Source organism: Sus scrofa, chromosome 11 (assembly GCF_054392235.1).
Source record: "Sus scrofa isolate SSC_HxYL_T2T_F1_AM1 chromosome 11, Sscrofa_HxYL_maternal_Yorkshire_Landrace_v2.0, whole genome shotgun sequence".
Classification (NCBI taxonomy): Eukaryota; Metazoa; Chordata; class Mammalia; order Artiodactyla; family Suidae; genus Sus; species Sus scrofa.
In genome coordinates, this window is record NC_139393.1 from 18,189,898 (window position 1) to 18,215,147 (window position 25,250).

Here is a 25,250-nt window from a genome sequence, read left to right on the forward strand (position 1 = left end):
AAAAGGTACCCAGAAAGAGTGAGCAGAAAGCAGAGGCCAACTCCTTTCTTATCTCAGTTAATGTTTTGTATGAAAAACATCCCTCTCAAATAGTTCTGTTATTTATCTCATTAAATGAAGCAATAAAACACAGTAACACAATTAAGCACAGCACAAAATAACTTACCACTGTTGTTATTCCATTGCCTTGAAACTGAATGGGAATGATAATTTAATGGTACTAATACTGAGAAATAAAGGATGGCTGATGGCCTAACTCAAACCTATAGTTTATTTATCATCCGATGATAGCAGAGAAAAAAGACATTGTGCAGCCTGATCCAAGACTCTAAAGTGCAGCATTTGAGGTAAAGAGGAAAGGAGCTTAGATATGGATTTCATGACAAATGGAATAAAAAAAAAACACAAGAAGCCTGCCTCAGAAAGTTGGGAAGGAGCATCCAGTGTCAGAAATGTTGAGGAATTTCTGGTGGACACATTGCGGAGGCACAAGACCTGACCTCCAACCGCCCCCCTCAACACAATTCCTTCTCACGCACGGAAGTAAGCGGAGGAGACCCTGACAGAGTGACATGTGCACTCTTTTGGGAGGACAAGGGCGAGTGGGTGGGCAGACACATGAAGTACAGAGAGGGGCTCCCTCAGAGAGGGCTCCAACACTTGGCAGAGGGGGTCCCAGCAGAGATGGTATCCGTGAAAAAATGCTTCTACACACAGAGTGGTCAATTGTGTCGGCCTCAGACCCTGTCTCTTCATCATCCTCTGCCCTCGTTCCCACACATGCTGGATCTCTGTGTAAATTAACATCAAATCTAAAAGTTAAAAAATATAAAAGGAACCTCTCTGGTGGCCTAGCAGGTTAAAGATCCAGTGCTGTCATTGCTGTGGCTCGGGTCACTGCTGTGGCATGAGTTCTATCCCTGGCCAAGGAACTTCCACATGACTTGGGCATAGCCAAAAAGAAAAAAAAAAAAAAAAAAAAAAAGTAAAAGTTTCCTGTTTCTGTTATTTGAATATGAAGGATTTGTGCATTTGAACCTGAAGGACATCTACCAGTTGTGTGCAGTTTTACTATACAAATTCTATTAATTTCTCTTTTTTTTTGTCTTTTTATTTCTTTATTTATTTTTTGTCTCTTTAAAGCCTCACGCACAGCATATGTTCTCAGACTAGGGGTCTAATCAGAGCTGCAGCTGCTGGCCTAAACCACAGGCACAGCAACACCAGATCCGAGCTGCATCTGCGACCTACACCACAGCTCACAACAACACCATATACTTAACCCACTGAGTGAGGCCAGGGATTGAACCGCATCCCCATGGATACTAGTCAGGTTCATTACCACTGAGCCACGAGGGGCACTCCTCTACCAGTTTCTGATAGATCCTTCCTACCTTATAAGTTAGTAAGCATGCACATACATTTGTCTGCAAGAATGAACAAATACAGTAGAAGTCCTTCTAGCCTACCTGCGCTAAAGACTACAGATTTAACCTGCCCTAAAGTCCTCTTCATACAAAGGACACAGCGCTCTCTGTGTCCTTAGTGCTCAAGAAGGCCAGCAGCCTCCTCTCTCACAAGCCTGCAGCCTTCTCCTCCCACCAATTGCATGATAGTCTTTCCAAGGAGCCACTGGTAATAAAGTTGTGCCACTTGTACTTATTGTAATCATATATTCAGTTAAATATTAGTTTTATCTGATGAAATGTGAAAAGAGAGTTATATTTGAAAAAGAAGCAAATCAAATTATTTTAAAGGATCAATAAAGATGTGTGGCTAGGGAGTTCCCATCATGGCACAGTGGTTAACGAATCTGACTGGGAACCATGAGGTTGCAGGTTCAATCCCTGCCCTTGCTCAGTGGGTTGACGATCCGACGTTGCCGTGAGCTGTGGTGGAGGTTGCAGACGCGGCTCGGATCCCGCGTTGCTGTGTCTCTGGTGAAGGCTGGCAGCTACAGCTCGGATTAGACCCTTAGCCTGGGAACTTCCATATGCCGCGGGAGCGGCCCAAGAAATGGCAAAGACAAGAAAAAAAAAAAAGATGTGTGGCTAATACAATCTGCTCTCAAATTGGCTGTGAGTGATACAACTGTTAATGACAGGGAAGAAGAATAAAAATACACAAGTACTCTGCACTCATCATATCACAAGTATCTTTCAGATCTTGCTCCTATTTAAAGAAACTGAAACTGGAAATCATAAGTGATTTGTTCTGAGTATTGTTTATGTAAGAGAGATGATATGAATAATCAGCAGGCCCATTTTCAAAGAAAATGCCTCACCCTACAGTAAAAGATTGGCTAATAGAATCATTCAGATATTTTATTTTATTTTATTTATTTTTATTTCATTTTATTTTATTTTATTTTACTTTATTTTCTAGGGCCACACCTGTGGCATATGGCAGTTCCCAGGCTAGGAGTCTAATTGGAGCTGCAGCCGCCGGCCTATGCCAGAGCCACAGCAACGCAGGATCCTAGGCACGTCTGCAACCTACATCACAGCTCACGGCAACGCCGGCTCCTTAACCCACTGAGTGAGGCTAGGAACCAGACCTGCAACCTCATGGTTCCTAGTCAGATTCGTTAACCACGAAGCCACAGCGGGAACTCCCAGATATTTTATTTTAAAGACGTGTCTGCATCATTTTCTATGATTCTTCACCTTAACCAACTTCTAATGATTAATCAGCCAGTTACCGGTTCTAGTCGCAGGATACTCACCAACAGAGCTATAAAAGGTATCACACTTCAAATAGAGAGGACACACCTAGAAAATAGAAGGAAATGCTTCACTATGATTGACTACAGGGGAGAAAAGACATTTTTTTTGAAGATTTGGAAATAAATCTGCCAAATGACTAGCCCCCTAATAACTAATTCAATGAGTGACCAATTCACTAAGCAACTAGCTGACAAATACTTTAAACAGGGCAACTGGTCACAGCTGTTGCTCCAGGCCAGTGTAGTGACATGGGGGGCAGGGGAGGGAGCGTGGACCTCAATTTTTCAGCAAGTTCATCATTTAGCCAGATGATTACTAGAGAATTAAATTTTGGTGAATTCACCATCCACCAAACAGTTTTTGGTGATTTCATGTTGGGTGAAGTAGCCAGCTTCTGAGGCAAAAGAGAACATTCTGGCTTGAACAAAGGAACCGTTGAACTCCGAAATCAGTTCCCTGAGGTGAGGCACAGGGTCTATTTTGTTCACTGCAACATCAGCAGCACTTATCTCAGGGCCCAACATAACCCAGACACTCAAAGAACATTTGTTTCATAAGTAAGTGTTGAAGGTTAATAATGGACAATAATATTGCAGATATAGGTCAGACCCAGAGAGAGGAAAGCAGTAGGTGAAAGCTTCACTTCATCCTATCTGTGAGCAGGAACTCATCGAAGACTTCTGAGTAGTCAAGTAACACGACTAAAGTAAGGTGTAGGAAGATTGATCTGTTTGCAATTAGTAGGATATGTTAAAACAATCCAAATGTCTCTTGATGGGTGAATAGATAAAATGTAACATATACATGCAATGGAACACTACTGAGCTTTAAAGAGGAAGAAAATTCACACACATGCTACAACATAGAGGAACCTTGAAGACATAGTAAGTGAAATAAGCTAGGCACAAAAGGACAAATATTATACAATTCTGCTTACCTAGAGTAGCCAAATTCATAAAGACAGAAAGTAGAATAGTGGCTGTCAGAGGCTGGAGGAAAGGAAAATCGAGAGTTATTGTTTAATGGGAATAGTTTCAGCATAGGATGATTAGAAACTTCTACAGATGGATAGTGGTGATGGTTGCACGGAAATGTGAATATATTTAATGCCACTGAACTGTACCCTTAAAAATTGTTAGAATGGTAACTTGTATGTTATGCATATTTTTACAGAACCAAAAAAAAAAAAAAAATCTAGAAGCCAAAGAGAGAATGGATAGATTGGGAGACTGCATTTTCCCACATGACTGGAGCAGAGCATTTCAAGTGTACAAGATCTGAGTTAGAGCGGTTCTCGGATAGCACCTCGCGAGGAGCGTGGCAACACCGATAAAGAGTTTGGGCTTGGTACTGATATCCGAACCATTCTAACTAAAATGTTTACAGTCATTCATGGGGTAAAAAAAAGAGGTGAAACTGCTAACAGGATGATGCAAGAGGCTACTTCATCCATGCAGGGTCTAAACCGGAGTCCTGGTAATGGAAAAAGAAGGGAAGAAAAGAACTTATAACAGAGCATCGCAAAGGAAGTATAACTGATTTGAGGATGGATTGGATGGGGGAAGGACTTAACAAAAAAGAAAGGCTCAAAGTTTTTAGCCTTGGACTGGAAAGAAATGATGGTACCATTAAGAGAAAAGGGATGGCCAAAATGAGGAGGTGGTTTACAAGTTATAATTGAAGATTTCCCCCTTTGACACGTTAACTTGGAGACAAGAGAAAAGCAAGATGGGGAGTCCAGGAAACAGCTGGAGATTTAGGTAATGCAAAAAGATAGCTAGCTCCATCCACCAGAGGAAGCTGAGACCATCAATCTCACCACGTGGAAGCTGGTGAATTAATAATGGCCTTCCAATAAAAAGAACTTGTTAGAATACAGCAAACACACTGCCTTCCTTGAAAATGATTGATTACACCCACAGAAACCAGCCACTGAAAACTTTATGAAATAAAGAATAATATATACCACTTTGGTCTAAAATTAAACACATCTATTTAGATGAATTAGAATGTCCTTTATACAGTACGCAGAAATAGTTTTTGAGATGCATTTCCTGGGTGGACGAATGGAATCAAAGGAGAAAATTTTAGGATCTATGCTATCAACTTTTCAATCCAGTTTTCTGAATTACTCCACCTGAGATTTCTTTTTTTTTTTTAATTTTTTATTTGTATTTTGGCTGTGCCCATGGCATGTGGAAAGTCCTGGGTCAGAAGCCGTGGCAATGCCAGATCCTTAACACTAGTCCACCAGGGAACTCCTAAGATTTCTTAGTCTAATATCAATATACATTCTAACAACATAATGCATGAAGGATGGCCTATACCCTATCCTTTGGTGATATTATCATTCACCTAGCCATTCAGTAAACATGTAGGACACAGAATTGGAGTAGCAGGACTGCAAAGAAGAATGCCACAAGTGCCATACTTCGGAAGAACTCACAGTCTCGAGGGGAAATAGAGTAGATGGAGCATTGCTTCTTACCTAGGACACTAATACTCTCACCCAGCTTCTGGCCTAAGTCTCCTGGTAAAAATGCCCACTTGAAGTGTTTAACCTTAGTTTTTAGAAAGATTTGATCATAATAGCAAACTATTACAACCAATCGCCACATCCTTGGTTAACCAACACATATGTAATTATTATAATTACTCCTTTAGATGTATGGAGAAAGATGGGTGTTAGCAGTTAGCAGGAAAGGAAGGAATCAAGTTACCAAGTAATTTTGTAGCTCCTCTCTACTTAAATATGTAAAAGGCATTCTTTGAGTAACCAGGAATCAACAAGACCACACGGCTGCTCCAGCTAGAAGTTTTGCTTCTTTTACTATCTATGCACTTTAACCTGGCATGCTGAAAAAGGACTGATTAATTCTATTCACTAATATTTCATGAATGGATCCTTTTCTCCCAGATATAATGCCAGCTCCTTAAAGATAAGAATTACGTACTTTTGTTTTGAGACTCCTATGAGCCTAGAGTGGGTTTTAACAAATATTTGCTTAATCTAATTAAAATAACGCATTTTGTGCCTTGAAATCCTGTGTCAGTTACATTACTAACTGCAGTACACTGCCAAATTAGTAATTAAACATGCTGTGCTTGGTTAGCACCAAATGATTTCTTTTTGCTGTTTTTTTAATATCCAAAGTGCTACTTCTGTTTCTCACAGCCAGTTCCTACAACTTTGGAATTTACAGTATTTTCATATTTCCATAATGACACCTGCTGGTAGGAGAAGAATGAATGAACTGCAGGAATTTTATTCAACTAGCTGTAGCCAGTCATGGTAAAGTCTGAAACAACTAACGTTTCTGCACATGCAAAGAGTACATTTCAGTGACTCCCAACACGCCAGCACTAAAAAATTGACAACATAAGGTAAGTACTATTTCCTTGCTGGTTTCCAACCAGAATCAAAACTTTTCCCAGTAATCCCTGTCCAAAGCAAAACTGCTGCAGTTAAGGGTAGTTGTGATTAAGGACCTTCATATTAGCAATTAACTTCTGTTAAGTATTCTACTCCGCGTGAGAGCTGGCATTTAAAATACGGCTGAGACTATCATTCCCTTAAACTTTTTCTGTTGTTTTACATGATGAATTAATAGATCAAGGTTTAAGTGGGCCAGAAGACAATGAATGGGGCATTTGCGTTGGTGGGAAACTGCATGTGTTGTCCTTTGAACGAGCAAGCCCAGCCACCTCTGGAAACACTGCTGGAAGCTTACGATCGGGGCCAGGTCTCCTCTAATACCATAAGAAGAGACATGGCTGCCACAATCACGTGCTCTGCATCAGGGACAGGATCATGCCTTGCTCTATCCTTGGTCTTCAGCACCCCTCCTGGCACACAGTGGGCATGGATGAATATTTTTAAACATGTGCGGCAGGGGGTGGGGGCGGGGGGTTAGCAGCCAAATAGACTACTTCCCATGTAGATCTCATCCAGACACCAAGACGTCAACCAGATTAAGTGGGTTCACCTTGACAACTCTTAAGTGAGTTTAGTTCACTCAGTTGTTTAGAGAGCAGGAAAATTAACCAAGAGAGCTTCAAATAAAATATATGGATAAGCCACGTGCACCCAGGTTTTTTAAACGATTAGAGGGTAAATGTAGGACACATATTACATAGACTCTTCACCAACGATTCCTCTTCATTAGAAATCAGTCATGTGGGAGTTCCTGCTGTGGCACAGTGGTTTAAGGATCTGGTGTTGTCTCTGCAGTGGCTCCAGTTGCTGCTGAGGTGCATACTCAATCCCCAGCAGTGGATTCAGGATCTGGTGTTGGCACAGGTGAATGCTGCGGCTCAGATTCAATCTCTAGCTTGGGAACTTCCATATACCGAGGGACTGGCAAAAGAAAGGAAAGAAAAAAAAGAAAGAAAGAGAGAGGGAGGGAGGGAGGAAGAAGGAAATCAGTCATGTGTGCCAGGTACAAGGGGACAGAGGTAGTCTCAGAACAAGTTCTCTTTCTAGCTGCCTGCGGGTTAGAGTCCGCAATGGTCTTCACGCAGGTGACAGTCTACTTGTGACTGCCTGGTCTCTGCAAGTATGCTAACCTCTCAGAGGTCCCTGGACTTGCTTACATTTGATTTCTTTCACACCGAGAAGAAACAGCTTATCAGCAAAGTGTGTGAAGTAGACTGTCTGACTTCCCATTTGAAAAACATTCCCCTTTTCCTAAAACGTCATAACAAGGGATGTAATAATCATGCTTATTAGTCACAAGTTGTAGTTTTCTTTTAAAAAGCGAAACCCTCTGGACATTTTAAAAGTCTTTCTTTTTACTCCTATGGTATGTAGATAGACTCTAAATCAATTCGATAGATACTTATGAACACCTGCTATATACTAGCCCTGGTAGGATCTGAAAGGAAAAAAAAAAAACAGTATTCTTGGATCTCTCCCTTGAAGAAGAGTTCATAGTCTAGCCTCGTTAGCCCCGTTGGCTCTGTGGACTAACTCAGACCCTGAGAGACCCTAATTCAGTATTTAGTGAATTTCGTGTTTCCACTTCCCAACCCCCACCACACTATGTCTGCCTGCATGGGACTGAAGCAAATCCATCAGCAAGGTTGGACTATTTGTTCCAGGGTATGCCTCACAAAAAGCTGTTTGCTCATGAGGACAGCACACAAATGGCCAGCCCCTGTTCCCAGATTCCTGAGGTTCATGAAAATATAGCCCACGGCTTGGGGCTTTGCTTATCAACATTTTTTGATTGACAGATGAAGAAAAAAATTCATTAATTCAGAATTATCTAATCCTTGAGCCATACCAAATGCATGTCATTGTATGTGTAGGGGTATGTGGGGCAGGGCCGGGGGGGGGGAGAATTGGAACTTTTGGCGCAATGCTCTACACAATTGATGAAAGCACTTGATTCTTTGCTTTATAGAAAATCCCATCGTGATTCATCTTGTTTAGGGCTTGTTAAAGACAAGCGTCACAGGGGAAACCCCAGCTCTCTTTTTAATACCCTTTTATCAAAATTCATTTTCAAAAGATAAAATATTTCCTCCCCTGGGTCCCTGACCTAAGGTAAACCTGTGAACCATTCAAGAGAGAGGGAGGGGAAAAGGGAAGTAATATTGAGTGCTGATCATATGCCCGGCACTATGCTAAGTGTTCCTTTAGGTCTTACAATAATTCTGTGAAGTAGGATCATCCAAATTTTAGGGCTGAGGAAACTAAAGTTCAGAGAGGCTAAGAAACTTGCTGAAACCACACAGCATGTAGATGGCAGGATCAGGTTTTCTCCTTTCACTACAGCATGCTGCTTCCCTCTACACATGAACCCCCAGCAGCTACTGAATACACCCACCTGAGAGTGAAGGTATGGAGCAGAGCAAATCCAGGTTTTACAGGGCCTGAGGCTTATAAACATGGTGTGTCCCTTTCAAGGAAAATAAAACACAAAATTCAACACAAAAATCAATATGTAGGAGTTCCCGTTATGGCTCAGTGGTTAACGAATCTGACTAGGAACCATGAGGTTTCAGGTTTGATCCCTGGCCTCGCTCAGTGGGTTGGGGAATCTGGCGTGGCCGTGAGCTGTGGTGTAGGTCTCAGACGCAGTTCGGATCCTGCATTGCTGTGGCTATGGCATAGGCTGGCGGCTACAGCTCCGATTCGACCCCTAGCTTGGGAACCTCCATATGCGGCAGGTGCGGCCCTAGAAAAGGACAAAATAACCAAAAAAACAAAAACAATATGTATTAAGAATGAGGAAAGGAATTACACAAGTTATAATTTTTTAAAAAGATACCGCAAATATTTTCTTTCCATTTTCACTTTTGACTTTTAGTACAGATACATCTTTCCTCTCATATCTGAATTTGTGTATGAACAGTAATGCCGGAAAAAAATTATTCAGAAATTAAGACATACATGAGAACAATTCAAATGCTTCAATATTGCACTGAGTTAGATAACTGGATAATTGAATTCCTCTTTCACTGCATTCTGTGGCTTATTGATGAATATGTGAGAGTTTTGTCAAAAGAACACGTTTCTCAGGGTGTTTCTCAAGCTTTGGTGGCAACTTTGCACATCTTTTCCCCTAAAACCATCAAGTTTGCTGGGACAAGATGCAATGATACAATAAGATAAGATCCAGAATGGGACGCTGAAAACATGCATCTTCTCACACATTCTTGTGGTAGAGCCTACAGCCTATGCCCTACAAGCATGAGAATTCTGATAAAACCTATCCCATGCTATTCACATATATAGTGAGTTTATAATTGGATAGTCAGCATAATCAAGCATATTCTAGAGCAGAGAGAAATATTTGGCTAGGCATCAGTCTTCTGCTTGCAGTTTTATGTCTGCTAAAGGTAAGAATTTTCCACAGTTGAGTTTCTCGAATCTTGCTTCAAAATCTTTTTCACTCCACTACCCCTGTACTTTCTGTCATGAGTGCCAAAGGACTGGCTCACATCCTAAGGACCTCTGGCCCTCACCATGGCTCACCATCCACGCTGTGAGCCATCCAAAGCAGCAGGAGTAGTCACAGAAGCCATGTGCACCCAGGTGGTTATGAAAGGGGCCGCAACTACATAAAGCTATCCCACCACACTACCTGGATCCCCAATTTGACTTCCTCTTAGTCAGATCAAAAATATGCCTATCAATCAGATGGCATCTGACACATTGTGATGGAGAGGAAGTCAAGTGGACAGAGAAGGTAAACTTGAGTAACTGCACTTAAACCATTGTACTCTTGTAAAACTTAAAAACACATGTGAGTTAAAGAAGAGTCAAAGAACTGGAAAGATATTCCATGCTCCTGGATTGGAAGAATCAATATTGTTAAAATGGCCATGCTGCCCAAAGCAATCTACAGATTCAGTGCAATCCCTATCAAATTACCCATGACATTTTTCACAGAACTAGAACAAACAATCCAAAAATTTATATGGAACCATAAAAGACCCAGACCAAAACAGACATACAGACCAATGGAACAGAATAGAGAATCCAAAAATAAACCCAGACATCTACGGTCAATTAATCTTCAACAAAGGAGGCAAGAATATAAAATGGGAAAAAAGACAGTCTTTTCAGCAAATGATGCTTGGAAAACTGGACAGCTGCATATAAATCAATGAAACTAGAATACAACCTCACACCATGCACAAAAATAAATTCAAAATGGCTTAAAGACTGAAACATAAGACAAGATACCATAAAGCTCCTAGAAGAGAACATAGGCAAAACATTCTCTGACATCAACCATGCAAATGTTTTCTTAGGTCAGTCTCCCAAGGCAACAGAAATAAAAACAAAAATAAACCAATCAGACCTAATCAAACATAAAAGCTTTTGCACAGCAAAGGAAACCATAAAAAAAAAAAAAAGAAAAATACAACTTACAGAATGGGAGAAAATAGTTTCAAATGATGCAAGTGACAAGGATTTAATCTCTAAAATATTCAAACTAATACAACTCAATGGCAAAAAAAACCAACGACCCCATTGAAAAGTTGGCAGAAGACCCGAACAGACATTTCTCCAAAGAAGATATATAGATGGCCAACAGGCACATGAAAAAATGCTCAACATCACTGATTATTAGAGAAATGCAAATAGAAACTATTATGAGGTACCATCTCACACCAGTCAGAATGGCCATCATTAACAAGTCTACAAACACCAGATGCTGTAAAGGGTGTGGAGGAAGGGGAACCCTCCTACACTGTTGGTGGGAATGTAAATTGGTACAACCACTATGAAGAACAGTATGGCGGTTCTTCAGAAAACTAAATATAGAACTACCATGTGATCCAGCAATCCCACTCCTGACAAAACTTTCATTGAAAAAGACACATGTCACCCCCATGTTCACTGCAGCACTATTCACAATATCCAAGACACGGAAACAACCTAAATGTCAATCAACAGATGAATGGATTAAGAAGATGTGATATATTTACACAATGGAATACTACTGAGCTATAAAAAAGAACAAAATGATGTCATTTGCAGCAACACAGATGGAACTAGACACTCTTGTACTGAGTGAATAGAAAAGAGAAAGACAAATACCATATGACATCACCTATATTCGGAATCTAATAGATGTCATAAATGAACCTTTCTACAGAAAAGAAACAATCTCATGGACTTGGAGAACAGACTTGTGGTTGCCAACTGGGAGGGGAGGAAGTGGGATGGGCTGAGATTTTGAGGTAGTAGATGCATACTATTGCATTTGGAGTGGATAAGCAATGAGATCCTGATGTATAGCACGGGGAACTGTATCTAGTCACTTGTGATAGAACATGATGGAAGATAATGTGAGAAAAAGGACGTATATATATGTATGACTGGGTCACTTTTCTGTACAGCAGAAATTGACAGAACCATGTAAATCAACTATAATAGCAAAAATAATAATCTAAAAAAGGAAGAAACACATATATGATCCTGTGGGTATACTCATAACCTCTCTGATAGAGCCTTCATTATTTGGCTGCTGGTGACGGGCCACTGGTGTGGAAGAGACCACACTGTAGGAAAGCAGAGTTAGATGAGAAGCAATCCAAGGGTGGAGAGGTCAATGATGTGTCTAACAAAGTCTCTGGGTGCCCCTAGATATCAAATAAGACTCGGTTCAGAGCAAATGCCAAACAAGGGAGGAAGAGTAAAGGTCCAACAATCATCTATGCTTCAATGATTTCAATAAACCACATTCAGCCAGTGAAACTGAGAATTTCCCCCAAATGTTGCCTCCACCAGCCACTCTAAAAATAAATCAGAGACCAGAGTTCCCGTTGTGGCTCAATGCACTAAGAACCTGACTAGTACCCATGAGGATGTGGGTTCTATCCCTGGCCTCCCTCAGTGAGTTAAAGGATCTGGCCACGAGTTGTAGTGTAGGTCGCAGATGAGGCTCATATCTGGCCAACAGTGGTACCTCTGATTTGACCCCTAGCCCAGCAACTTCCTTATGCTTTGAGTGTGGGCCTAAAAAGAAAAAAAAAAAAAATCAGAGACCAATGCAGTACAATTTGATAATTAAGATTAGACTTTTTCCTTCTTTTTTCCTCCCGACTGGTAGTTTTTTATCTTCCTCACATGCATATAATGGGCCACTTTGTGGAAAACTTAGCGGAAAGCCTGCTGGAGATTGGAAAGTTGCGTTTGTTCTTTTTTCCCCTCTTGTCATCTTATCAAAACTTACATGTCCAGTTTCAGGGAAGACAAATTTGTTTTCATCAGATTGAAAAAATAAATATGATCCTTCACAAAAAGTATAAAGTCCTTTTATTCCATTTGATATTGCCTGTAGAGTTGACCCTTCAAAGGGAACCATTCATTAATTTCAGCTCCAAAGGACACACAAAATTGTTTATGTCTTATATCAACAATGCTTCTTTCCCCTCCTGTTGCTATCTGAATTGGGTGGGGTGGTCCAAAGAGCTTGGGAATGCCTCTATTCCCAAACACAGATATTTTTTAGGGGTGCACCCACAGCATATGGGAGTTTCCAAGCTAGAGGTTGAATCAGAGCTGCAGTTGCCAGCCTACAGCCACAGCAACACGGGATCTGAGCCCCATCTCGACCTACATCACAGCTCACAGCAATGCCGGATCCTTAACTCACTGAGCCAGGTCAGGGATCGAACTCGAATCCTCACGGATACTAGTCAGGTTTGTAACCCACTGAGGCACAATAGGAATTCCCCATTGTTCCCAGACACGGATATTCTGCACACAAATCCCACAGTCTAGCAGCTTTCTCCTAACCCCTACACCCAAATGCCTAATGCAAGCTTTTCTGCCAGTTTCGAGGTTGAAAGAAACCTGTGCTTGCTTAGGACTCTACAACAAAAGCACAGCACAGTTCCTCTTGCCATTATGCTGGCTCACAGAAGAAAGGAAACACAAAATTTAGTTTCTGGCTACTGTGTACCAGCAATGTTCACATGTGCTTCATACATACCCTTTTAAGGTCAATGCTACTGCTCATATTTTTTAGAAAAGGAAACTGAGGCTCAGAGAGATTAAGATATTTCCCCAAGATCTTGCGGCTGTAAAGCAGCAGGAGCAGTATTCAAACAGAAGATATCTAACATCTTGTGAAGTGGTACCTACAGCATGAAGTGGGGAAACCACGGGCTCGGGGCTTAACTCGTGGCTCTGCACAGAACAGCAGTGTGACCCAAGACAGATGACAGTGCCCCTTTCCTCACCATAAAATCGGGGTATGAATAGCACCCATCTCAGAGGTGCTGCAAAGGTTAAATGAGTAGCATTTGTTAAAGGCCAATACTTAAAAGATACTCCATAACTTTGTAACTTTCTCTCCTTCTCAAGCTTCTTGGAAGCAGAGACCCGGTCTCTTATCTTACACACACCCAGCCCTTAGCAAATATCTTCGGAAGTGACCCCCAGCCATGTCCAGTGCTTTCTGGCATTTTCCAAAGCCACACTGGTATCCTCATGCCCCAAATATTAAAATTCTCATTTCAATAAATTGACTGGATGATATACCTCACACATCAATGCAAATGAAGTAGAAAATGAGTGGGAGAAGCATTTTGCAATTTATTAAACCATCAGTTCCAGCATCTCTTTTTTATTAAAAAATATTTTAAGCCAGTGGAATGTAACAACTAAGTTATCAAACAAACCTTCTGAGCAGTATCAGGCCCCTACTCGTGGGTCAGGATGACATCTGATCCAGTGAGGCCTGACTTCTGTGTTTCTGAACCAGCTGCTCAGACACTAACCTAAGCGCGTGAATTCTGAAGCCAGTCCCCAGCCATAAATGAAAGCTACAAAAGAGTGAGAAATAGGGTTGGACCTACAAATAAACATTTTGGCAAGAATGGGTCCACTTCTCCCCATTTCTGCTTCAAACAGCCTTATTATCTCTAGCCTGAAACTCTGCAATCACTTCTCAGAGGAGCTTCTCCTCATCCTGCCTTTGATTTCTTTCATCCATTATCACACTGTAGCCAGAGAACTTTTAAAAATCAGACCATGTCAGTCTCCCAGTGTCCCACAGCTTTTAGAATCAAAACAAAACTCTTCATTATGATCTGAAGCCTAATGGGATCTGGCTTCCACTCAGCTCTTTATTCAGTGAATGAATGAATGAGAGATACAGCAAAGTACCACCTATGTAGGATGGAGCCCAGAATGTCTGCTATGAGACAGGTGACTATTATTGGTCTCACTTAAACTTTCTACAATGACTTGAGCACACTGGGATGTATACAGAACAACAAAGATAATTCAACCTCTGTACTTCAAGAGCTATATCCCAGGAGGTGGTTTTCCAAGCGTAGAAAGAAGGGAAGGGGTTCCCGTTGTGGCTCAATGGTTAATGAATCCGACTAGGAACCATAAGGTTGCAGGTTCGACCCCTGGCTTCACTCAGTGGGCTAGGGATCCGGTGGTGCCGTGCTGTAGTGTGGGTCACAGACGCAGCTCGGATCCCTCGTTGCTGTGGCTGTGGCATAGGCCAGAGGCTACAGCTCCGATTAGACCCCTGGCCTGGGAACCTCCATATGTCACGGGGGTGGCCCTAGAAAAGGCAAAAAGACGAAAAAAAAAAACAAGAAGAAGAAGAAGAAAAGGGAAGGGTCTTGCTTGGCAGCACTTGTTTCATTCTCTTTTTTCTTCTTCAAAGTTAGAGACAATGGCATGTGTCTAGAGAAAGCCATGAACAGCAATGGAAAAGAAACTAGAAGTGCTAGGGGAAAGGAGATTAGCACTAGGAGGAAGAGAGAGAGAGAAATCCATAAAAAGATAAGGAATGAGGCAGGAGGTCAGAGAAAGGCAGAAGCAATGAGGAAGAAAGAGGCAATCCATACATGGCGCTTCATCTCTCCCGACCTGAAACAACCATTTGATTGGAAAACCAGAAATCAAGGTGAGTCCCTGTGACCTCGGACAGACCTGTGACCAACCAGGAATGGACTGTAGAAGAGGACGCATGTACACTGGGCTCTCTGGGTACATGGACAGAAGGCAGGAGCTACTGTTGGTTAATGTTCTACAATTTCTTGGGGGGGGGGGGCTGCCCACAGCATACAAAAGTTCCCAGGCCAGGAATCAAACCTGCACCATAGCAGTGACAAAGCCAAGTCCTTAACCACTAAGCCTCCAGAGAACTCCGACCTGTATGACTTCCATCTCCATTTCTGAAAATAATTTTCCCATCAGCCCCCAAATTTCCAGAGACATTGACTTTACAAGAGCAACACCACAGGAGTGAGTAAGAGATGAGTCAGCCTTCTTCTGTTCTTCCTATCCCCTCTCTCACAGAGTTCCGGAGTCACAGACCACTAAATGAGGAGAGTGGACTATGGGTATTTCAGCTCTGTAAAAATCCCACTGTTAACATCCTTTTTCTCAACCACTCAATCATTGTCAGTACATGTATCATAAACTGTCTTATTCTCATTATTTCACTGGTTCAAGAATGCTTTGTCTCTCTTCATAAATTATAAGTTCCTTGAGGGTATTCCCTTTTCATTTGTATCCCCCACTGCACTCAGCACAGTGCCAGAAACATTCAAGAAAAATGCATGGCACTAAATACGATTCAGTGTTTTACTGTCTTCAAAAATCTTCTCTCAAAGACAAGAGACTTTACAGTCTGACATCAGAAGAAAAACTAAGAATCACAGCTAAAATGTCAACAGTAATTTCAATAAATCAGTGCACTCCCCTTCCTCATGTGCATAGCTGGTCTACCACAGCAGAAAGCATTCTGATACCCCATGATGGGAGGAGCACTAATAATAGTTCATCCCAGTTGCCATGTAAATAAACACTGAAGAGCTAGCTCATCAATAGATGTGCTGGAAATACTGATCCAAGCCTAAAAATACCACTTCCTTTTCTCTTCAAGAAACAATTTTCCAGGTTAATAGGAATATGCAAGGAGAACACTTAGGCCCATCAAGGTTGCTCAGAACTCTTGTAAGATTCATTATCTGGCTGTCCTAAGCTTTTCTCACACTTGTCAGGACAGGACTGAGTTGTCACTGTCATTGCTAATCTATTTAATTCTCAAAAATGTACCAGAATCCAAGACTGCAAGGACTACTCGTTCCTTTGGTCCAGGGTCAGAAATCACTAAATTTTTAAATTCCTTCCCCTGAGTCTGGACTTGGCTTCAGAATTCTCCCTGAGCCTGTGCCCCAACCCAAGCAGCCTCAACCAAGCAAGGTGAAGACTTGAGATGAAGCCTTTTCCGATATATAGGCTAAGGCCTTCTAATCTCCCATGAAGAGCTACGGTAAAGACCAAACTCCAAATCAGGTTGTGAAATAGTTGCATTTGTTTTCAGTGACACCTAAACCCTCTTTACTGGAGTTACTCCTTTGTTACAGTTACCCTCAGCCCCAAGGAAGCCATCATTCTAGAATGTTTATGCTACTAAGTCAAGCTGCCAGCGTTCTGTGCTGCGTGCCTACCCTTGCCTGACTTCCATTAATGTTACTATATTCTCAGGACCTTTCTTCTTCCAACTTCTTTCTCTATTAACACCTGAATATCTACCATTCTACTCTTAATTGCCTAGAAAACTGCTTAGTTGGCCCATTAAAATCCCCTAAGCTAATGTGCTAATACTCCACCTTTGAATTTACCAGAGCCCTTCTTGGAAACAACGGCCTGAATGACACTACCGGGAAAGTTTCAGATGTTAGTGTTAATTAGCTAGAAGAGAAATTCGGGAGCCCACTTCTTGTCATATCTCCTCAATTTTCTCAGAGCCCACTCAAGAACTCTCTTTTTCTCTTTCTTCTTTTTTCTTTTGCCTTTTTAGGGCTGCACCCTGGGCACATGGAGGTTCCCAGGCTGGGGGTTGAATCAGAGCTATGACCACCCTACTACACCACAGCCACAGCCACACCAGATCCAAGCTGTAACCTACAACTGCACCTCACAGCAACGCTGGACCCTTAACCCACTGAGGGAGGTCAGGAACCGAACCCGCATTCTCTTGGATACTAGTCAGTTGGTTACTGCTGAGCCACAATGGGAACTCCCACGAACTCTTTTTTCAATCAGTGACCGCCCTCAGATTTTTCTAGATCCATTTCAGCAAAGCCAACCTAACCACTATATAAGAACATAACTGATAAAATATCTAAAAATGCCCAAGAAAACCTAAGGTAATTTTTTTTTAAAAAGCACATGATTTCTATGAGCCTTTGGGTACATGCTAACATGAAGAGTTTGCTAGAACCTTCCCCACTCTCCCAAATTTTAAATCCTGCATCTATAAGCATCAATCTGGTATCTTCCAGAAGCTGAATAAACTAGCTATCCAATATCACTTAGGGTAAGTGGCTTAATATTTTCACCAGATCTGAATAGGCCTAGACAACAAGGAGTAGGTGGGGATGAGCGTGTATTTTCATTCCTTTCATGAGCCCTATTCTCTGTGGACTGGTTGTTTCTAAAACTACACACAAAAAAAGCTTTAACTGCATGAGTAATTTTTGTGTTGTGGTATATTATTATTCACTTTCAATCATGCAACTCAAAAATGACTTACAGGATTACAAGAGAGTAGTATAAAGTTTCTAATACAATTCAATGGCCCTTAAGTAAAAACATGAACACCATCAACTGCAGTTATCCTGTGCAATGGCAGAAAACTGTCAAGCTCAATTATGTGAAAATGCAAGTGAACTGTTCAGACAAGCTCCTCACCAAGCCTTTCCATTGTTCATACAATAGAGGATGCTTAAGATCAAAACTCTAATAACATTAAATCAGTTTTCTGAATAAAACATGCTTTTCAAGTCAGTTCAACACAGCCCTTCTCTGTCCTGGTATATATGTATATAAACATTACAGTAGTTATTCCCAGGAGGCAGATCATAGAAGTACTCGCCAATCGAAATTTGTACATTCCAGGTGAAGCTGGAGAAAAATCCTGAGGTAAATTTACTAGTGAAGAGTGATGTGAGAATGCAAAATACTTGAGACACGCACACCTATCCCCATCTGTCAATCCTGTTTTATTAACTGTAATCCACTTCCTTGTATACTTGCTCAATCGATGCTTTGGAAAACTGAGATTAACATTGAGCACATAGTAAATGCACCCAAAAACGTTTGATAAATGAATGAATTCTTAAATACACTAAGGAGCTCCAATAAATGTAGAAATTTCACATGTAGGACCATACTTCACTTTCTTCAAAAATTCTATTACTACTCTTCTTGGTAATTACTCTGCTTAGAGAAATTTCTCTTTTTGAAATGTTTTAAGGCATTTATCTTCCAACAATGAATTAAATGTTGGTTAAGCATCTGCACATCTATACAATTTAGATATAGCATGTAGTTTTTTACTATTTCATAGATTTCATAAAATGCAAAGGTTATATAACCTTGCCAGTGTTAATTCATGGGAAGACAAAGATAAAAATGTATAAGTTTTGTGTTTTAGCTTATTTCACATTCTGCTCCATAGCCCAACCAGATTTCCTAATGAAAATTTCCCTCAGTTGGTACCTCAAATATTTTAATTTTAAAACACAAATGATTTTGCCAGTATCACTGCTTTAGAAATGTGTTCCTCCTCATTGGTCTCTGTCATGATCTCCTCTGGATATAGTTCAATTAGATGCATTCTCACTTTTTCACATTAGCCTGTTTTTGTAAAAGTTTGAAAAACTTTGAAAAAGAACTATAAAACGTTTTCACTGTCAATAGGGGGAAAAATGGATTGCTTGAGCCAGACACAGCTCCCTGTAGAGCTAACCTTTTGATCCTGGAATCCTTTCATGCACTTAAGTCTTCTCTAGAGTCAATGGAAGTGTTGTGTCTGCAAGGGCAGCAGGATCAAGTTCAGTCTCTTCTTTAGTACTCTGTAGCCAAGTGGGGTAGCCAGCTGAATCTGGTTTAGTTAAAAAAAAAAAAAATTTCCTGATGCTTTGAAGTTTTGGGGGCAGTGTAATAATATCAGGATTTGTAGGAGGTTATTTTGCATAATCCTTAATAAGATATTCTTATGGCTTCAAAAACTTTGTGGGATAAGAGATGCAAGAACCTCCAGTACCCATATGAAGTATTTTTTAAAGTGCTGGGTAGAAATGACCTGAAATTCATTTCAGGAAGATGTGTAAATTACAGGGCCATCCAACTGTGTGTCCAGGCAGGAATGTACCTAAAACCATTCTTTTTTTTTTTTTTTTTTTTTTTTGTCTTTTGTCTTTTTTGTCTGTTGTTGTTGTTGTTGCTATTGTTGCTATTTCTTGGGCCGCTCCCGCGGCATATGGAGGTTCCCAGGCTAGGGGTTGAATCGGAGCTGCAGCCACCGGCCTACGCCAGAGCCACAGCAACGCAGGATCCGAGCCGCGTCTGCAACCTACACCAAAGCTCACGGCAACGCCGGATCGTTAACCCACTGAGCAAGGGCAGGGACCGAACCCGCAACCTCATGGTTCCTAGTCGGATTCGTTAACCACTGCGCCACGACGGGAACTCCCCTAAAACCATTCTTGATAGATGGATTTCTACCCTATTTTTCAAAAAAAGAGCTATAACAGCCCTCAAAAACAGTCTCCACAGAAAGTAGAATGGTGGTTGCCAGGGGTTGGGGGAAGGAGAAAATGGGGAGTTACTGTGTAATGAGTACAGGGTTTCAGTTTTACAGGAGAAAAACAGTTCTAGAGATGGATGGTGGTAACAACTGCACAACAATGGAGCATATTTAATGCCACTGACCTATACACTTAAAATCATTAAAATGGTAAATTGCATATTATATGTACTTTAATCACAATTTTTAAATAAATTCAAAATTAAATTTTAAAGGTATTCAAATGCTTATACTACTTAGAAAAATTACAAAAAAAAAAAAAAGGAATTCCCGTCGCGGCTCAGTGGTTAACAAATCCGACTAGGAACCATGAGGTTGCAGGTTCAATCCCTGGCCTCACTCAGTGGGTTAAGGATCCAGCATTGCCATGAGCTGTGGTGTAGGTCGCAGACTTGCTCAGATCCCATGTTGCTGAGGCGGTGGTGTAGGCCAGTGGCTGCAGCTCCAATTAGACCCCTAACCTGGGAACCTCCATATGCCGTGGGTGCGGCCCTAGGAAAGACAAAAAGACCAAAAAAAAAAAAAAAGAAAAGAAGAAAAGAAAAATTAAAATTCTGTTAACTGGACAGTTCCTGCAGAGTGTGCATTCATTCGTTAATTTTTTCCCCTTTAAATAAGTACAAAATTCTCTGAGGAACACAAAGAAGCTCGCTGAAGGATCCTACTATTTGTAATGGATTAAGTATCCCTGTGACTAATCCACATATTTGAATTGAAACAAGGCTCTCTTTCCCTTAGAATCCTTATCACCCTAACCCCACAAGTACTCACTGATGAGGAGGTTTTCCCAAGCAAGGCTAGAGGTCTGAGCAAGGGGTGCCAAGTGGAAAAGGGGGCTGAACAGGGGGAAGTACAAGGGCATGTCACAAGGGCCAACCAGTTAGCTTTGTTTACCAAGATGCTGAGGCTCATTTTTTTGCATTTTGGTCTTAAGAACTTAAACTAAAAGCACTGGATGTAAACTTCCTACTGTTTTTTTTTAAATAAGCATTTTATCATCACTTTCGAGAAGGGTACTAAAGCCCTTGTGATTTATTCGTACTGCGAATTCAGCAGCAACTTGGGGCTTAAAAAAATGAGCCTCAATAATTAAGTGATAGTCCCAGCACAACCCAGGAAATTAGGAATGACTTTCTCCTAAATTAAATAACACACACACGCGCGCACACACACACACACACATTTTGGAAGCCTGATGATGAAGGAAAGAAGGAAGGAAGGAAGGAAGGAAGGAAGGAAGGAAGGAAGGAAGGAAGGAAGGAAAGAGAGAGAGAGAGAGAGAGAGAGAGAGAAAGAAAGAAAGAAAGAAAGAAAGAAAGAAAGAAAGAAAGAAAGAAAGGAAGGAAGGAAGGAAGGAAGGAAGGAAGGAAGGAAGGAAGGAAGGAAGGAAAAGAAAGAAAGAAACATTATATTTAGCAGTTGGGGGAAAGTGTGTCATTTCAACACATATAAATAATAAACTGAGTCTTTTCCCAACATTTTTGAATCCAGATATTGAACAATGTAATCTTTGCTCCAGATGACTATTGCCTCTGTAATAAATCTCTTAAAGCTTTGGTAGTGGTCCTCACACAAAAGGGCACCCCACTAAGAGGTAAAACCACCACAAATTGTCTTCTTTGCTATCTCTGACAAATGAGGACTATGGCTCTACGTGTTCACTTACCAGTACACCCAGTGACAGAAAGTATTTTATTAAATGTTTGAGGTATATTTTAGGAATATAAAATTAAATTACTTCAGGAGAATAAAACAGGTCTCTGGTGTTTCGAGAGAAAACCACTGAACAAATACACAATGAATAATGGCCAATATATGCAAAGAGATACTTGGCTTTGCTTGTAATGTGAACAATGTAATAAAACCAGTACAGCAATTCTAAAAGACTGACAACAATCAGAGTGCATGAGAGAATGTGTGGAAACAGATACCTTTGTGTACCGTTGATAATGGTAGAAAATGGAATGACTTGAACACAAATTTAGCAATTGTCAAACTGTTAAATATTTGACCCAGCGATTCCACTTCTAAGAAGTTTCCTTAACGAGATCATTGTACATGTGAACAAAGAAGATGCAAAAGGATCGTCATTGCAGTGTAACTTACAATAGTGAAAACCTGGAAATAAATCATGTCCATTAATAGGAGATTGGTTATATAAATTATTGCTCATTCATTCAGCAACTATTGGTTGAGAGCCTACTGAATGCCGCAGCGCTCAATACACATTATACATAATGCATCCATTAAAATAATGATGTAGATCTATAGTTATTAGTATGGGAAAAGTTCCGCTGTAACACAGTTTGCATAGTATTATCTCATTTATGTAAAAGTGCATGTGTACTCACCAATATGTATTTATATGTGAATTGAGAGACATCTGTAAGGATGATCACCAATGCGTTATGCTGCCAATGTTATCTCAGGGACTTTTTTATTGCTAACCTCTATACTTTTCCATACTGCTTGCATATTTCCCAACAAAGCTATCTTATTTTTAGAATCTAAAAATATTAGGAGTATAATCATTTTGAAGGGTCAAAGGAAAACCATTGGTCCAATTTAATCATATTAATATGCAGAAAAAATACCAGACAGCCACAGAATTCCAGACATCCAGCTGCAGTTCTAAGAATCAAGATGAAAAAGCAGATGCTTGCCCACGAGGATGAGGTAAATAGGGATGAAGCACAAGGGTTCCATGGAACTCAAATGCACAGTGCAGCTGAATGTGCTCTACTAAACTAGAAATCCAGGCCAGCAAAGTCCTCAAAGACTATAAAGCCTAAAAACTAATAACAATAAACATATCATACACAGGGCTTTTATATAACTTGGATGTTATTTGCGTTGAAACATTGGTCCTTTAACAGTTGTAATGTTGCTTTTTAACTCTATATATCATTCTTTTTCCCTTTAAAAACAATTTCCCATGAACTCTCCCCATCTCGTTAATCCTACAAGTCGGTTTTTAGGCTAAGCAAGCAGGGAGTACATATCTTTTTTTTTTTTTTTTTTGGTCTTTTTGTCTTTTTAGGGCTGCACCAGTGGCATATGGAGGTTCCCAGGCTATGGGTCTAATCGGAGCTGTAGCTGCCAGCCTACACCACAGCCACAGCAATGCCAGATCTGAGCCATGTCTGCGACCTACACCACAGCTCACGGCAACGCCATCTCCTTAAACCTCTGAGTGAGGCCAGGGATCAAACCCAAAACCTCATGGTTCCTGGTTGGATTCGTTTCCACTGCACCACAACGGGAACTCCAAGGGAGTACATATCTTAATGAAAAAGCTAAAATACTCTCACCTTTACCTGATTTTGTATTATCTAAGACAAAGTATCAAATGCTTATCAATACTGTGATCATAATTCAAAATAATTCCTTTCTGCATAATAAGCAGAACAAACAGGATACACATCATGAAAAGAGACAGAGAAACCATAACACAGAATGCTATGCCAGAACTCCGGGTAGAAATTCTCCCATGAATCTACTGAATCAGAATATATGCATGGCTAGTCAACATGAATAAGAGGACAGAATCATACAATCCCATCAGATCTTTCAACTGTTAGCAACCAAAGTTCACAGATTTCATGTTGCAATGACTTGAAAGTCTGGGTTCTATTGTGAGAGGTGGACTAAGTATTCAACTTTGGATATATATATATTTGTTTAGTTTTGCTAATGTTGTTTTTTAATCTTATGGGGTTGCTTTATATTTTTATACCTTGTACTACATATGCGTCATAAAACACCAGCTTCTGCTCCAAGTCTTTAAGATGGAATCGAATCCCAGCAGTAAGCAAAAACCTAGCTGTCACAGTTTTTAATGATAAAAATTGAAAATGAAACTTAAAGATATTTATTTCAATCAACAGAACAAAGAAAGTACTGTGGTCTGGTGTCTTAGGCCAGCTTTGAGTTCTGAACAGCAATCTCTCTTGACCACATGGAAGTCTTAAGGATAAGTGTGTGTGCACATGGGTCAAATGCTATCATGGACCCATAAAATGCATCAGATATTCTAGTTTTGCTTCTTTCAAAAACTGTTTCAAAAAAGCTGAATAACCTGCCAGCATATTTTTAAAAACTGAAAAAAAATTTTGTAATATATGACCTTTCCGATTAGAGAGAGGGCACATACAGACCACTGACCAAACCCGAGCTTCAGGCTGTCTATGTTAGCAAGGCTGAAACACTTGCAGACTTGACCTAACTGTGTTACCTGGGCCGGAAGCATCAAGCTCTCCCTGGCTTCTTGCCCTTACTTCCCCATTTGTTATATACTTTAAACGAAAAAATCCAATTTCAAGCAGCCTCCTGGTGTTTCTAAGAATAAATCAAGTTTATAGACCTGAAAATCTTGCAAGAACAAAGAAAATTTAGGAAGCCCCAAGCCTATCACACTGACCCATTAATTCTTTGGATGTTCACCAGGCTAATACGAATAGGTCTGGTTACTCCTATTGGGGAAAGGAAAGGTAGGAGTTCAGGTTTCTGGGCTTTATATTAATAGTTCAAAGCTAGACAATGGGGTGGGAAATTGAGCACAAGTCCCCTCCTTGTTTGCCAAAGCACGTCCTCACTGCAGTTGCTTCTTTGTGAATCTTTGTGAATGGAGCATTAAAGGAAATGACTAAAAGAGAAAGAATACACCATGTTCATCAGTCTGATGCTGCACAGTAAAATGTTAGTTTCGTTTCCTTTAATGACATTTTTGTAGAATGATGTCAGAAGTAAAGAAAGTTTAAAACAGTTTTAATCTTAAAATTTCTTTAAATAGTTGCGAGAGAAAAATCTCAAGTCTAAAACCTTCAGTAGTATAATCTTTCATCTTAACCATTCAGTAAAACAGGGTTTACCTTTGAGTGTGTGTGTGTGTGTGTGTGTGTGTGTGTGTTCTCACAATCACCTGTTAGTATTGACTCAATCTCTTCTTTTTCCTCCCTTTTTTTTTTTTTTTTTGTTTTCGTTTTTGTTTTCTGTCTTTTTAGCGCCACACCCACAGCATATAGAAGTTCCCAGGCTAGGGGTAGAGCTGAAGCTACAGCTGCCAGCTTACACCACAGCCACAGCAACACCAGATCTGAGCTGTGTCTGCAACCTACACCACAGCTCATGGCAACGCCAGATCCTTAACCCACTGACAAAGGCCAGGGATCGAACCTGCATCCTCATGGATATTGGTCAGGTTCTTCACTGCTGAGCCACAGTGGGAGCTCCTGACTCAATTCCATCCTGAGGTTCAGCTGCAGTAGTCATGTTTGAAGCAACCAATAATATTTTATCAGCCAATATTCAAAATTTCAGTACTTAAAACTGAGTAAATACTGTCAAATCTCTTGAGCTGTATCTAAATGATAAACTAGACTTTTAAAAATAGGAAAGTTTGATTCAGTAGAAAGTATTATACTTGCAGCTT

General features: G+C 40.5%; 2 protein-coding genes across 15 annotated transcripts in view; one reads left to right on the forward strand and one right to left on the reverse strand.

Moving 5' to 3' along the window:
* The window catches only part of LOC106507157 (uncharacterized), a 674,540-nt gene that overhangs the window by 577,623 nt on the left and 71,667 nt on the right, over positions 1-25,250 (reverse strand). For 7 of the 14 annotated variants that reach the window (XR_014819426.1, XR_014819419.1, XR_014819422.1 and 4 more), the window contains 2 exons: positions 3,664-3,715; positions 2,726-2,771 (listed from right to left, as the gene is read on the reverse strand). The exons of 3 other annotated variants lie outside the window; for them this stretch is intronic. Coding sequence is in view for 4 of the 11 variants with exons in the window: in XM_084981755.1 (XP_084837881.1) it covers positions 2,746-2,771; positions 3,664-3,715 (78 nt within the window). In the remaining 7 variants the exon portion in view is untranslated. Of the gene's footprint in view, positions 1-2,725; positions 2,772-3,663; positions 3,716-8,557; positions 8,630-25,250 lie in introns of all 14 variants that reach the window. 4 more of the 14 variants (XR_014819412.1, XM_084981758.1, XM_084981756.1 and 1 more) reach the window with 2 other exon arrangements.
* Positions 15,037-25,250, forward strand: part of LOC146398561 (uncharacterized) — a 36,916-nt gene continuing 26,702 nt past the window's right edge. Inside the window, exon 1 of the mRNA XM_084982492.1 lies at positions 15,037-15,121. Within this exon, the coding sequence (XP_084838618.1) occupies positions 15,037-15,121 (85 nt within the window). The remainder of the gene's footprint in view (positions 15,122-25,250) is intronic.